The sequence below is a fragment of the Acartia tonsa genome, chromosome 7, assembly GCF_053477335.1.
Source record: "Acartia tonsa isolate MP-2025a chromosome 7, ASM5347733v1, whole genome shotgun sequence".
In the NCBI taxonomy this organism is placed as follows: domain Eukaryota; kingdom Metazoa; phylum Arthropoda; class Copepoda; order Calanoida; family Acartiidae; genus Acartia; species Acartia tonsa.
The window spans coordinates 8,875,195-8,888,755 of NC_137266.1; the positions used below are offsets into that span (position 1 = coordinate 8,875,195).

The 13,561-nt window shown below is 32.3% G+C and overlaps 1 protein-coding gene across 1 annotated transcript in view; it reads right to left on the reverse strand.

Annotated features, from left to right (window-relative positions):
- Positions 1 to 1,800: 1,800 nt before the first annotated feature.
- The window catches only part of LOC145324782 (uncharacterized), a 49,149-nt gene continuing 37,388 nt past the window's right edge, over positions 1,801 to 13,561 (reverse strand). Inside the window, exon 25 of the mRNA XM_080167416.1 lies at positions 1,801 to 2,971. Within this exon, the coding sequence (XP_080023542.1) occupies positions 2,967 to 2,971 (5 nt within the window). The 3' untranslated portion in view covers positions 1,801 to 2,966. The remainder of the gene's footprint in view (positions 2,972 to 13,561) is intronic.

A 13,561-nucleotide genomic window follows, 5' to 3' on the forward strand; every position in this document is an offset into this window, starting at 1 on the left:
AGAGAGAGAGAGAGAGAGAGAGAAAGAGAGAGAGAGAGAGAGAGGGGTTATACTCAAAAAATGCCTATCTTAGAAAACGCTTATAATAAAAACTTTGGTTCATGGAAAGGATACAAATACAACAAAACCCACAAACTTGTTTCCTTTCCATGACCCAAAACTTAAAAATTATTTTGTGTTTTAAAGCTTATTTTGAATATCTACTATAAGTAGCCCTCTTTCTGTTTAAGTTAATAAATTATATTTAAGTAATACACACATCCTAAATATAAATTGTTATAATAATGTAACAGGATGTCTGTATGTTTGTCTGTTCTAAAGGATCTTGCTAACAGCTGAACCAGTATGGTTCTCCTTTACAGGGTAGCTCATCATGTTTGAAATGTTTGAAATGTTTATAACTATTTTGGAGGAGAATACCACCACCCTCCAAAAATATTTATACATTATACATTAAAAATTTTAATTTTTAAAATTTAATTTTTTTATGGAAGTTTGAAGCTTTTTTGGCAAGTAGTAAATATTGAGATAGGATGAGGGTGCTATGTTCACAATCGACAACTATAAATCAGCTGACCTTATATCCATATTTGGTAACATCCTTTTAATTGTCGGTAGAAATTGTTTAATCTCCCCGTAAAAAGAAATTATAAACCTTTTTGGTTAGTTTAATATGTATGTAACAAAAGAATTTATTCTACTCTAAATTTGCAAGTAAACTTCAACAAAAAGATTGTTATTTGTCAATTTTGATAGGTTTTAAGATATGTATAATAAAACACAAAATACAAAAAACATTAATCAGTGACATATATCAACTTTTTCCCAGCTTTGTGAACACTTTAAGCCAATGGATATGTAAACGTTGTAAAAAATGTTTGGGACGAGTGTAATAAAAAGCCCAGATCTACTTCAGTTCATGGTAAAATATTGCTGGTAACGAATAATGCCAAAAATCTATGAATTTTGAAGGCTGATAGTTGCCAAACGGCTGAACATACAGAGCATGCCCGCACACTGTTTTAAGCGGCATAAAAAGGCCTACAAATAATCTGGAATAGCCATAAATGAATAATGCATAATTATCTCGCAGTGCAGAGAAAAAGGCCTATTTTATGCGTTTTTTCTTCAGTGAAGCTGTCCCTGTGCATCATTGGATCTTGGCTATTCCAGATTATTTGTAGGCCTTCTTATACCGCTTAAAATGGTGTGCGGGTATGATCTGTATGCTCAGTCGTTTGGAAGCTAGCAGCCTTTAAAATTCATAGATTTTTGGCAATATTCATACCAGCAATATTTTACCGTGAACTGCAGTAGATCTGGGCTTTTTATTACACTCGTCCCAAACGTTTTTTACAACGTTTACATATTCATTGGCTTAGTAAATTTGACAGATTTCAAGTCTTTAAAAAGTAATTTTAAAATGCCTAAAACTTTTTTTTATTGAAGTTTAGAGGCTTCAAAGGTTGGGTATTGTTTGTAATTATGGCAGTCTTTCAGCATTTAAAGAAAATTATTTTCTGCAGGCTCCCTTTGATAAGGGACAACAACCTTTGAAATGATTGTACAATAAACCTAACAAATTTCTTTAGATATTTTCTTATCATTGTAGTGAACTAGAATTCACCGATAGATTAGTGAGTAATCGTCACACCAAATATCATCATATTAAACATTTAGTGATGTTAGAGTTATTATGTTCAAGGAATTATAATCTTCAACAAATATATAATATGTTTATATCTGATATTCTATAAATCTGAAATCAAATCTTTGCATACTTTTAAAAATAAAGAAGTATTGTATGCAAAATATTTATTGAAATGTGTAACAAACAAATAGAATAATAATTTTAATGAATATTTTTAAAACAAAAATGACCAAACATCTAATAGAATATTTACATTAAATAAACTTTAAGAATTAAGATTAGCTTTAAATGCCAACTCTTAATAAAAATTGTAAAACGGAACTCTAGAAATAAATAAGATTAAATATGAAACCCACCACCATGTGCAAATAAGATTAAATATGAAACCCACCACCAAGTGCTAATAAGATTAAATATGAAACCCACCACCAAGTGCAAATAAGATTAAATATGAAACCCACCACCAAGTGCTAATAAGATTAAATATGAAACCCACCACCAAGTGCAAATAAGATTAAATATGAAACCCATCACCAAGTGCAAACTATATTAAATATGAAACCCACCACCAAGTGCAAATAAGATTAATTATAAAACCCACCACCAAGTGCAAATAAGATTATTTATAAAACCCATCACCAAGTGCAAATAAGATTAAATATGAAACCCACCACCAAGTGCTAACAAAATTAAATATGAAACCCACCACCAAGTGCTAATAAGATTAAATATGAAACCCATCACCAAGTGCAAATAAGATTAAATATGAAACCCACCACCAAGTGCAAATAAGATTAATTATAAAACCCATCACCAAGTGCAAATAAGATTAAATATGAAACCCACCACCAAGTGCAAATAAGATCAAATATGAAACCCACCACTAAGTGCAAAAAAAGATTAAATATAAAACCAACCAATAAGAGCAAATGGGATTAAATATGAAAATTACATGAAAATCATATCTGGTACCAACATGAAATTGGAATATGATAAAAAATGAATAAGATTTAATATTAGACCCACAACTCAGAGTGATAAAACATAGATTAAATATGATACAAACAAGAATGATAAAACATTTAAAGTTTTGAAAAAATATGATACCCACCACCAAGAATAAATAAGAATAAATATGAAAATTACACTAAGATTAAATATGATAACAAACATAAAAAATAGATATGATAATAAAAAAGACTGATAACTTTTTTTGTTTCTTTTTTGTCTCTTTTAGACTGTTGCATTTATATGTTCTGTACATGGGTTCTAGTCATGAAAAGACCTCTTTTGAGCCAGCACTTTCTGGTCCAAATCATTCTATAAGTATAAAAGAAATATAAATTTATTTTTAAGATTAATGATTATGATTAATCAAATAATAAATTTTAATTGAACCTGTGCCTAGAGCTGTGGATACATCACCATCTGGAGACATGTGATTCTTAAAAAATAAACAATTTATTTTGATACTAATTCCCAAACATTAAAAAATAGCATTATTGTTAATTTCTTGTTTCTTGATATTTACATAAAAACCTTTTAGCTCTTTTAAAGGTAGTGCCTGAATCAAACAATGGGATGCTTCATCTTATTAAATCTAAAATTACCTTAAAGTGCATTGTTATGTCAACTGCAACATGTTTTTTGTTAGTATTAGTTGCAGGTTCCTCTGCAGCTGCCATGTCTTCTCCAACAGAAGGAAGTGCATCAGCAGCCTTAAAAATTTGCTTTAAGAGTGTATAGCTGGATCTAAGTAGTCATGGAGAAGAACAAGACACTTTTATATAGCCACTAGGGCCAGCTCAAGCTCCACACTCAAGTACATTATAACTTGACCCGCCGTTTCAAGGGTGCTATTATAATTGTTTTAAGCTGAAAAAATATTAGGATATTCATGTTTGATTTGTGTGGGATAGAGACTTATACAAAAATTAGTTTCTCATATATATCTAATTCCTTTAAAACAGCTCACCTATATTGATTCTTTGTAAATGTTACATATTAATACAAATAAAAAATAAAACTAACATATTTTTATTTACACCACATAAAATATTTCTCTTACCCAAGAAGAAAAGTATGGTGGTCTGCTTTTACTAAAAAATAATTTAGATTTAGTGTAATTGCTAAATATTATTAAAAAATATGTAAATAATTAAGACAAAAATAATAAAGAATCAAATAATAATAATTAAAAGATTCTTACCATGCACTAGCAGGAGGAGTTGTACAAGCCTAATAAGATGTTGCTTATATTCACAAGTTGAAGTTAAAGTTGGATTATTGATGCTTATAATTTTCAGATGATTAACATGAAAAAGTGTTTGGAAAGTAATAATTTATTGATTTGTAATTATAAATACTTGGAGTCATGTCTGTAATATTTTTTATTTATGTCAACATTTCAACTTTTGAATTGAATTTCCTATTTAAACTGTTTTTAACCTATTTTTATATCATGTATCAAAAATATACTATGACACCAGTAGAATCAGACTGCAGAGCCCAAATTTGAATTAAGTCCCCAATAAACTTTTTTGGGGGTAATTAAAAATTAATTTTTACTGTTGCTCCCGTCATTTTGACCAGAGCAAAAGTTCTTTTTTACTCGGGGTTATATTGTAGCTTTTAGACCAATTTATATAATTCTCTTTATATTTATACAATAAAAAAAAACCTTACTATGTTCATTGGAAATATTTTTTTTTCTAAAACAATTAATTTTATTGAAAAATCTAACAATAAAATCAAACATATAATTCTGAAGTCTGAACCAATTAGAAGTCTTGTTTCATTTTGGTTCTTTACATTTCAAAAAAGGGTGTTTTCACAAAGTGACTTATTTCCAATGTAGTTAAATAATTTTTATTAAATTAAAATGAAAAGAATGAAAACCATACACATAAAAGATACATACTTTTTAAAAATATTTTAAAAAATGAGTTTGAATAATCTTATATTTTATCATATTTGTATATGTGACAAAAATAAATTTGTTGTATTGCATAAATGTTTGTTGTCATCTTACACTATTTAACCCTTTACAGCCAATTTGTATGTGTTTTAAATAAGTGATAGAAAACAATCACGATAATGTTAATTCATTGATATATTGTAAAGAATTAAGTTTTTAATGACTTAATTTAGATGAAATCAATAGGTTTAACTTTACTCTACGCCAGAATACTATATTTATGAAGCAAAACACTCTAAAAGCTACGAATTTTACTCAAATAAAAAAAGACCTTTTGCTCTGATCAAAAAGGACCACAGCAACAGTAAAAATTAATTTTTAAATTCCCTCAAAAAAGTTTATTGGGGACTTAATTCAAATTTAGGCTCTGCAGTTTGATTCTACTAGTGTCATAGTATATTTTTGATATATGTTTTAAAAATAGGTTAAAAACAGTTTAAGTTGTATCTTTGGGATGTACAATATTTCTAGTCATTCAAAAGTTTGGATATTTTCTCTTACTTTACATTCCTGATGATAAAAAAAATATTGTGAAGCTTTTCCATGAAGACCTACTGGTTTTTAAATAATAGAATATAAGCTCATTTTCCTCTTTTGAAACTGATAATGTGGACACATAGTGGACATGAAGAGATAAGTGTTTTGTTATTACATGTCCTTTTGGAAATTCGTTAGTTGATTGTTTATCTCTGCAAGGTGAAGATGCATCAACAAAACACCACAATTTGTTATCTAATACATCCTCCTAAATATTTTGTTGTTAAATTTTATCTTATTAACAATGCAATGTTTGTTCGTAAAGCTTCTCATTGCTAAAGTTATGTTCTAAAGAGATTTGGAGAAACAAATATAAATTCTATTAACCCTTAACAGTCTGGCCCCTTGCTGTACCTGTTAGTGCTAGAGGGCTAAAACTTTTGTGCATGTCCCCTGTTTGATAATGAATTTCCGACTAAGTGAGTCACAGTAAAATTTCACTTACTTCAACCTTTTTTTTAACAATCTTTGTTTTTAGTTCCTTTTCTATTTAAAGATTTCAAAAGGCTGTCATTTTTTTTACTTTTGAAGCTAGAAAAACTATTTTTTCAAGAATGTTTATCTTTATGCAAATTTTATAATATAAATCTCAAAACATAAAATTTTGCCAGCTTCAGCTGTACTTGGCAGCTGCCAGCCGCCGAAGTCAAAGGAGACTTTTAAAGATTTCTGGAGACCAGCAGGATTAGGACCTGCAGGATCATACCTGAAACCTAAAATTGACTTGAACAACTATATTTCATATAAAGGTTTTTTACTTGAGGATATTTCAGTATTTTAGTTTGATAAAATGCTTTGTTTAAGTCAAAAAATATTTTGTGCTCTTTACCTGGATGACCCCGCCAGGTTTGCTGGCATCCTGTGCCCGCCAGGATGGAGATATCCAAAAAATTCCAACTCTCAGTTATGTGTCATACCCATATTTAGAAGGTCATACAGTTAAAGCCCTCTATATTTCACACACAGAAAATGAGATTGAAAAAATTGGGGGGGGGGAGGGGGCGTTCAACACCCCCTCCCCCTGACCATTATGGGTTAATAATAAATAACACAATAATCTGTACTATTTAAAACCACTAATGTGGCCAAATTTTTTGCTTAAGTATTTCTCTATTAGCTGATCTAGAGAGTATGTGTGGAGATCTTCAATATATATTTTTCTCTAATTCTAAAATAGCCTTAAAGGGAATTTTCTGGTTGCTTGGTTTAGAGTAGGCACTGCACTGGAAGTTAAAGAGATTTGAAAAACCTGTATTAATAATATATATTTATCTTACCGATTTACAGTTTCCATGGACTATACCACCAGAAGAATATGAATAATCATGACATTGACAATCACAATTCAGTGGAGGTGGAGCCTTAAGAAAATATTATATATAATATTAAATTGAATATTTTTACTATTTATTATTAACATTTGATCAATAAACTTAACTATTGATGATTAGTTTAAAAAAAAAGATTATTGGTAATAATCTAGATGGAAAATGTATTAAACAATATAATACTAAAAAGACAAAATTTATTTAACAATCAAACAACAAACATGTTGCTTCAAAAATGCTTAAAATTTAAATTGACATGCCAGGGAAAAAACACAAATGTAATAATTAAATAAATAACATTACTAAATAAGTCATAGAAGATACCCAACTTTTTTTCATATTTGTTGTATTTTTAGCTTTAAATATTAACATGTTGTCATATATTTATGTTGTGATGTCATATATTTAAGTTTGCAGACATATGTTAGTTGTTACTCTTAATTACTCTTTAATTGCTCTCAGAAAGAATAAAGAGAAAATATATTTAAGTCAGTTGATATTGAGAGTCCTAACACAGAACATTATCTGGTTTGGGTTCGAGTCTTTATTAAGACCAATACAGCTATTCACAGACATCCTACTACTTTAGATAGTTTGTATAGGCAGATATTCTACCCCTTCAAAGTGCATAGTTAATTAATACATTGTATTAATTAAACAGACAGTCATCCTGTTGATTGGTGTCCTGATATACAGACAGACATCCTGCTACTTCAGAACTATCCAGCTTTGAATAATCAGTAGTTTTGACTTATTAACATATTTAATCATTTCTAAATATAGTATAAATATATAATCTTATTTACTCAAAAACTGCATTTAATCCAATATAATAAATACTTAAAAATCTGTTTGCATTTTGAATTGAACAATAAGTTTACTCTATCATTAACTTATGTAAGTCTGTCTATATCACAATGTTAAGAAGTTTCACCATTCTAAATATTTGGAGAATTGTACTTACTCTTTCCTCTGCAATACTGAGAGCTGTGCTCTGAAATCATAAAGAATTATAACCCTTTTTTAACTTGGCCTTTAGGGAAGTAATAACTTTTTTTTCTAAGACACAACTGGCATATCATATTCTTGTTGAAACAAAATAGCAAAGTGCAAAAAATATTAAGAGTTAAAAGAATAGATGAATTAATAAGAGAAATTTGTATGTATGTATAACTAATTACCTCTTAAAAATTATATTAAATTTTTACTAGTTGTACTATTATCAATAAGGTTTGTTCTTACTTTGTCTTCTGCATCAGCAGCTAATAGTGATGGTTTTGCATCAGCTTCCCTTAATTAACATGTATTTTTAAATCAGTATCAAAAACAATAAAAATCTTATAGTCAAATATATAATGCACAAATAAAGATCCATTGATTAATAATCTGGCTTCACTAATAAGAATTGTCTGGAAGAACCTTGCAGAATTACTATTGGGCAGAAACTGTACACATTTTGGTATGAAAGGCCGTATTTGTTTGATTACTTCCCAATAAAAAAAGTCATCTATAAACAGTCGAATTTCTTAATAAATATCCATAGATCAATTAGTTTCAATAGCTTTCAAATTTTGTTGGGACTGGTGTTAGTAACATACTTCTTATTTCTTATTATAGATATTTCTATATTTAAAAAATAGAAAACATACTATTAAGTTTAAATAATAAGATACAAGTCTATTCCTTTTCCATTTTCATAAGCGCAATTTAAATTTTGAAATTAACTGGCATTTTTTAAAAAGCTACTGGGTTTGGTACAAGCTTTTAGGGCATTCATTTGAAAGGGGTATCAAAGAACCTCTAACATTTATGATTGAAAAAGACTATCACATATGATAATAATGTGTTTTTTCAATTTTTTTCTTTTGTCGGTTCATATATTTAAGGTGTTGATGCAATAATCTCCTCCAATAAAAAAACCCTTTATCCCAATATTAAGTATAAATTGTTCTAAAGGTTGACAAGATCTTAAAGTACATACCACGCACAACCTATTAAATTTTTTGTAAATATCTTCTGTAAACTAAGGAATACTGTTTTTACACAATCAGTTACAGAAGATATACCAGTTTTAAAGATCAATTATAAATTATGCTTCTTGTCTCATAATTCTAATAATGCACATAAGAAAATTATTTCCTTTGAAATGGCTGAATAGAAACTTGAAATAATATTAACAATTAACTCACATGCATAGTGAACTGCCTTTGGGTGGTGTGTCACAAGCCTAGTAACATATTATAAGTCAAAGAAATTCTAAATTATTTTATATTTAAATAAGAAGAATCAAAAATAATTTTCAAAATTAAAGACTAAATAATTAGAACTTATTTCATTGAATACCTCGGAACTAGATTTCACACTGTTTTTAATTATGTGTAATCTGTACATATAAATGTAATTTTTCTGCAATTATTATCAAAGAAGTTATAAAATAATTCAAAGAATTCAATAAAAAGAATATTTTGATACTCTTTTAGTGGCACTCTTTTAGAGGTTATAGTGGTGTATTTCTTACAAGCTTCCTTTTCTTCCCCTAACTACCATTCTAGCATTTATTTCACTTCATACCATTTTAAGTCATCAGAAGTAAACCATATATTCAGGAGTGATAGTCAGGCTTATGATTATAAACCCCGAACAAACATATTATGCAAATCAGAATTTTCAAAATAGCAGCTTTATTATTAATTTATGATGATTTACAAAAAATATGAAATGTAGATGCCTCTTTTAGTTACAAAATTCCACTGTCATTTTTTAATTAATCAGCACCAATAAAGCACAAGATCTAAAAAACAGCATATGGGGGTAATACTGGTGAACAAACATATTATGCAAATCCAAAACAAAGCAACAAAATAAAGGTTTTTTGGCAGTTTTCTCCCCTTTTAAAGATTGATTATGATAAAATAATATTTTTTTAAAGGGATTTATGCATTAATTATTATGAAATATAGTATAAGGTAGAAATTAATGATTTTTCTAAATAAGAAATGATTGAAAAAAATAAATTCGATCCCTATCACTTTAGAGGACAGCTGCTGACCCCCAGTCTTATGGATGAACCTAAATACATGTTAAAGATAAAAATTACCCTGAAAAGTATACAAAAATGTTTTTTTATGTGTTAAAAAAATTCATTTTAAAATCTTGATTTTGAGGATGATGACCTTTCAGATGCTCCTGTTGGTGGTGATGGTGAGCTTAATATTATCTAAGTACATGCCCATTACAACAACTTGTCTATTAACCTATGTACCATTTTTTGTAGTCATAGCAGCCTCCAATGGAGCCTTCCGACAAGAAATATAACCATCTTCTAAAAACTACAGTATTCACCTTATGAATTGAAGTAGATAAAATTGCAATTCTTTTCTTTTTTAATAATGCTGGGCTGGAGGATGCTATAACTACAAAAATTGGATCATAGTTTAATATATAAGTTGTCATCATGGACATGCACTTTGATAACATTTGGCTCACCATCACCACCTTGACTTGAAAGGTATTCTGTCTTGTAAGACACTACCGCCCATCTCTACACTTCCTTCTATGTCTGGCTAAATTTTGTACTGTGTACTGTAGACCACAGCGTTCACATGGGGCTCTTCTGGACCTCGGAGCTTGCCCCTCATTCTCTGCGTCAGGATTGCACTTCTTCTTGTGCCTGGCAAAGTTAGACTTGCCACATTTATCACATTTCTTTCTGTCTGCGTCAATGTATGATCCTGTACAGCTCTTCATGTGTGTTGTTAGATTTGACTTGTAGTCAAAAATTTTTCCACATAAATCACATGTAAATTTCATTTTTTGACTAGATTTCTCGTGGACTCTCTTTCTGTGGTTAATGAGACCTGTCTTGTTTTCACAAACAATACCACAGTTTTCGTAGTTGTCGTCAATGTCGTCTACCCGATTTCTAGGGCCGCTTTCTTCCAGGATTCTCTTTCCTTTCCGTCTTTCCCAGGACTCCAGGTATTTCATCCGTTCCTGGACTGTTGCCTTCCACACTTTCCTGTCCTCTGTCAGCTGTCCGATCTGTGTGTAATCTATACTGGCCTCCCTCAGTAGCCTCTTCCAGTACAGTATGGTTTTTCTCTTCTTTCCTGGAACTTTGTCAAATGACTCCAAATCTTCCATCCAGCCTAATACTACTGCTTTCGTCATTCTGTCGTCATCCATTCTGAAAACATGTCCAATCCGTTCCATTACTTGTTTTTCAATTTTCCATCTTACACTCTTCACGTCCAATTCGTTTCTGACATCTTGCATGTTATAACCGTCCTCTTGCATCTGAATAAGTGGGGGTTTGATTTTCTTACTCCACAGCCACCTATATTTTTTGTCCATTGTGCTCTGGAGTTGCTTGATTTCGCTCAGGTGCCATGTCCTAGTCTGACAATCAAAAAGTAAGGTAGATTCAACACAGGCTTCAATAATTTTTGCCTGCATTTTCTTGGACAATTTAGAGACTTTTAACCTGTTTTTGACCTTAAGCCAGGTGGCTCCAGCCCTCTTCTTTCTCTGTTTGGTGTCTTCACTCTCACCCATGTAACATCAAGCATTCTGATCTTTTCACTATACTCCCTACCGAAATTTAGTGTCTCCTCCTTGTCATCATTATTTCTCTCCTCAAACATGCTCATGACCTTCTTTGTCTCGTCAACACCCTGATTTAGCTCTTTTTTCTTTCCAGCAATTGTTGTGTCATCAGCAAACAGTCCTTTGTCAATTTTTATTCTCTTAGCTTCTGAATTATTGGGTTTCTCCCATGTTCCAGTGCTTGGAATGGCACTACCTGGGATCCACTTGAAGCTGATGACTACCTCCATATCTGTCTCGTCCGCCTTTCTCTTTCTTGCTTTAGCTCCTATTCTCATCACTACTTGGTGAAAAATGTTGAATAGGACTGGGGATGATGGGCAGCCTTCTCTCAGTCCCCTCTGTGGTGTCCAACTCTCACTTGTTCCTTCTCTGCTCTTGATTTTGTACATTGTAGTCTCATGCAAGTCAGAAATAACTCTCAAAGCTTTCTCTCCAATTCCGTATTTCTTAAAAATTTTCCATAGTGTTGGTTTATTTACTCTTGGGAAGCTTTCTTCAGATCTAACAGACAGGCTCCTGGCATTTCTCCTTCGTCTATGTTAGTTCCTGCAGCTGTTGCTCTGTTAAGTAAGTCTCTGGTGTCCTCTTGTATCCTAAACATGATTTGCGTAACATCTGCTGTTGATCTGTTTTTTCTAAAACCGGCATGGTTGTCGTCCAGTAGGTTCATTCTCTCTGACCACACTCTTAGTCTGCTGGTCATGATTCTGGCAAGAATCCTGGAACCCATGGCCAACAGGCAAACTCCTCTGTAGTTGTTAGCATTGTTTCTGTCGCCTTTCTTGTATAGTGGAATCACCAGGCCAATTTTTAGTGATAGATCCCACTTTTCAGCCCCGTTTTCAAACATATACTGAACCATTTCTATAACCTTTTCAATAATTTCTGGTCCTCCTTTGAACAGGTAAATTAACCTAACTCCGTCTTCTCCAGGTGCTGACTCTCTCATTTTTTTCATCTCCTTTAGAATTTCTTCTCTCGATGGAGTCTGTTCCAATATGTCCGACCATAATCTTGCTTCTTCAGTGTTACTTATATCTTCAACTAGATCTGCTGCTGCTTCCATGTCTTCAGGGTTGTTTTCAAATCTATCTTTCGAGATTTCCTGAAAATGGTTCTTAAACTGCTCTTTAGTCAAGTTGGTGGAGTCTGGGGCTCTAGTCATACCTCTAGTGCCCAACTCTTTCAATTTCTTGTAAACCGCTCCAGAGTCACCTCTGATCCCGGCTTCCTCACACTCTGATATTATTCCATCCCACCATTCTTTCTCCCACAGTCTAGTTTTTCTCTGAAGGTCAGTCCTTGCTTCTTTCAGTTGTGTCTTTATCTGGTTTAGTTCTGCTTCCAGTCTTTCTATATCAGCGGCATTTCTTTCTCCTTGTCTCCTCTCCATACAGTCATTTCTCTGGGTAAGGCATCCAGTTATTCTGGCTCTCAATCTCTGTATTTCCTCGTCTCTTCCGACCATCCATGGGTTCTCAATCTTTTTTTCTTGTAGGCCACATATGTCCTCAGCAGCTTTTGTCACAACTTTTGTTATCTCTGTCCAATACGTAGAGTCTTGCGGCATGTTCAGCCGTTCCGGCACCTGCAGCCGTTCCGGCACCTCCAGCTGTTCCAACACATCCAGCTGTTCCGGCACATCCAGCTGTTCCGGCACATCCAGCCGTTCCGGCACCTCCAGCCGTTCTGGCACATCCAGCCGTTCTGGCACATGCAGCTGTTCTCGTTCTCTTTCCTCCAGTGGTATTTCTACTCTGTGTCTGTATCTAGTGGCAATGACCTCATCTTTCAGTTTCTCCCAACATATTTTTGGTGTCCGTTTTTGGTTAAATGGTATACTCTTCTTTGGTTTTTTTATGGTCAACGTCATTTTCTTTGGTTTGTGGTCTGACAATGAGTTTTCTCCAACTGTGCAAATTTTTCTGACTAGTTTATGTCTTTGGTTATTGCGCATGAGGAATCCATCTAGTTCATACCATCTTCTAAGGGCCGGGTTGAACCATGTTCCTCTCCTTTTGTGATTGAAAAAACTGTTTACGAAACATAAGTTGTTTTCTTCACAAAACTCTATCAGTTCTTGACCTTGTCTGTTTGTCTGTCTCAATCCAAACTTTCCACACACTCCTGCTCTGTCCTCGTTGGCTCCAATGTGTGCGTTAAAGTCTCCTCCCACTATTAGAACTTCATCTTTGTTTGCCCATTCTGTGTGTACTCTCAGGTCCTCTCTAGCTTCCTCTATTTCTGCTTCATTGTTTCCCTTCCACACTGGCATGTATGTGGCTGTGAGGGAATGTCCTAGGGATTTGATAGAAATTGTTCTCTCATTGTATTTGGTGCGTTGGCCATTTTCACACCAAGACTCTAATATGCGACCCCTTAAAAGTATTGCAGCTCTGTTGGTGTAGGTGATAGCTGTTAGGTTTTCATTTTCCCCTAACCAAATTGTCCCTTGACTCT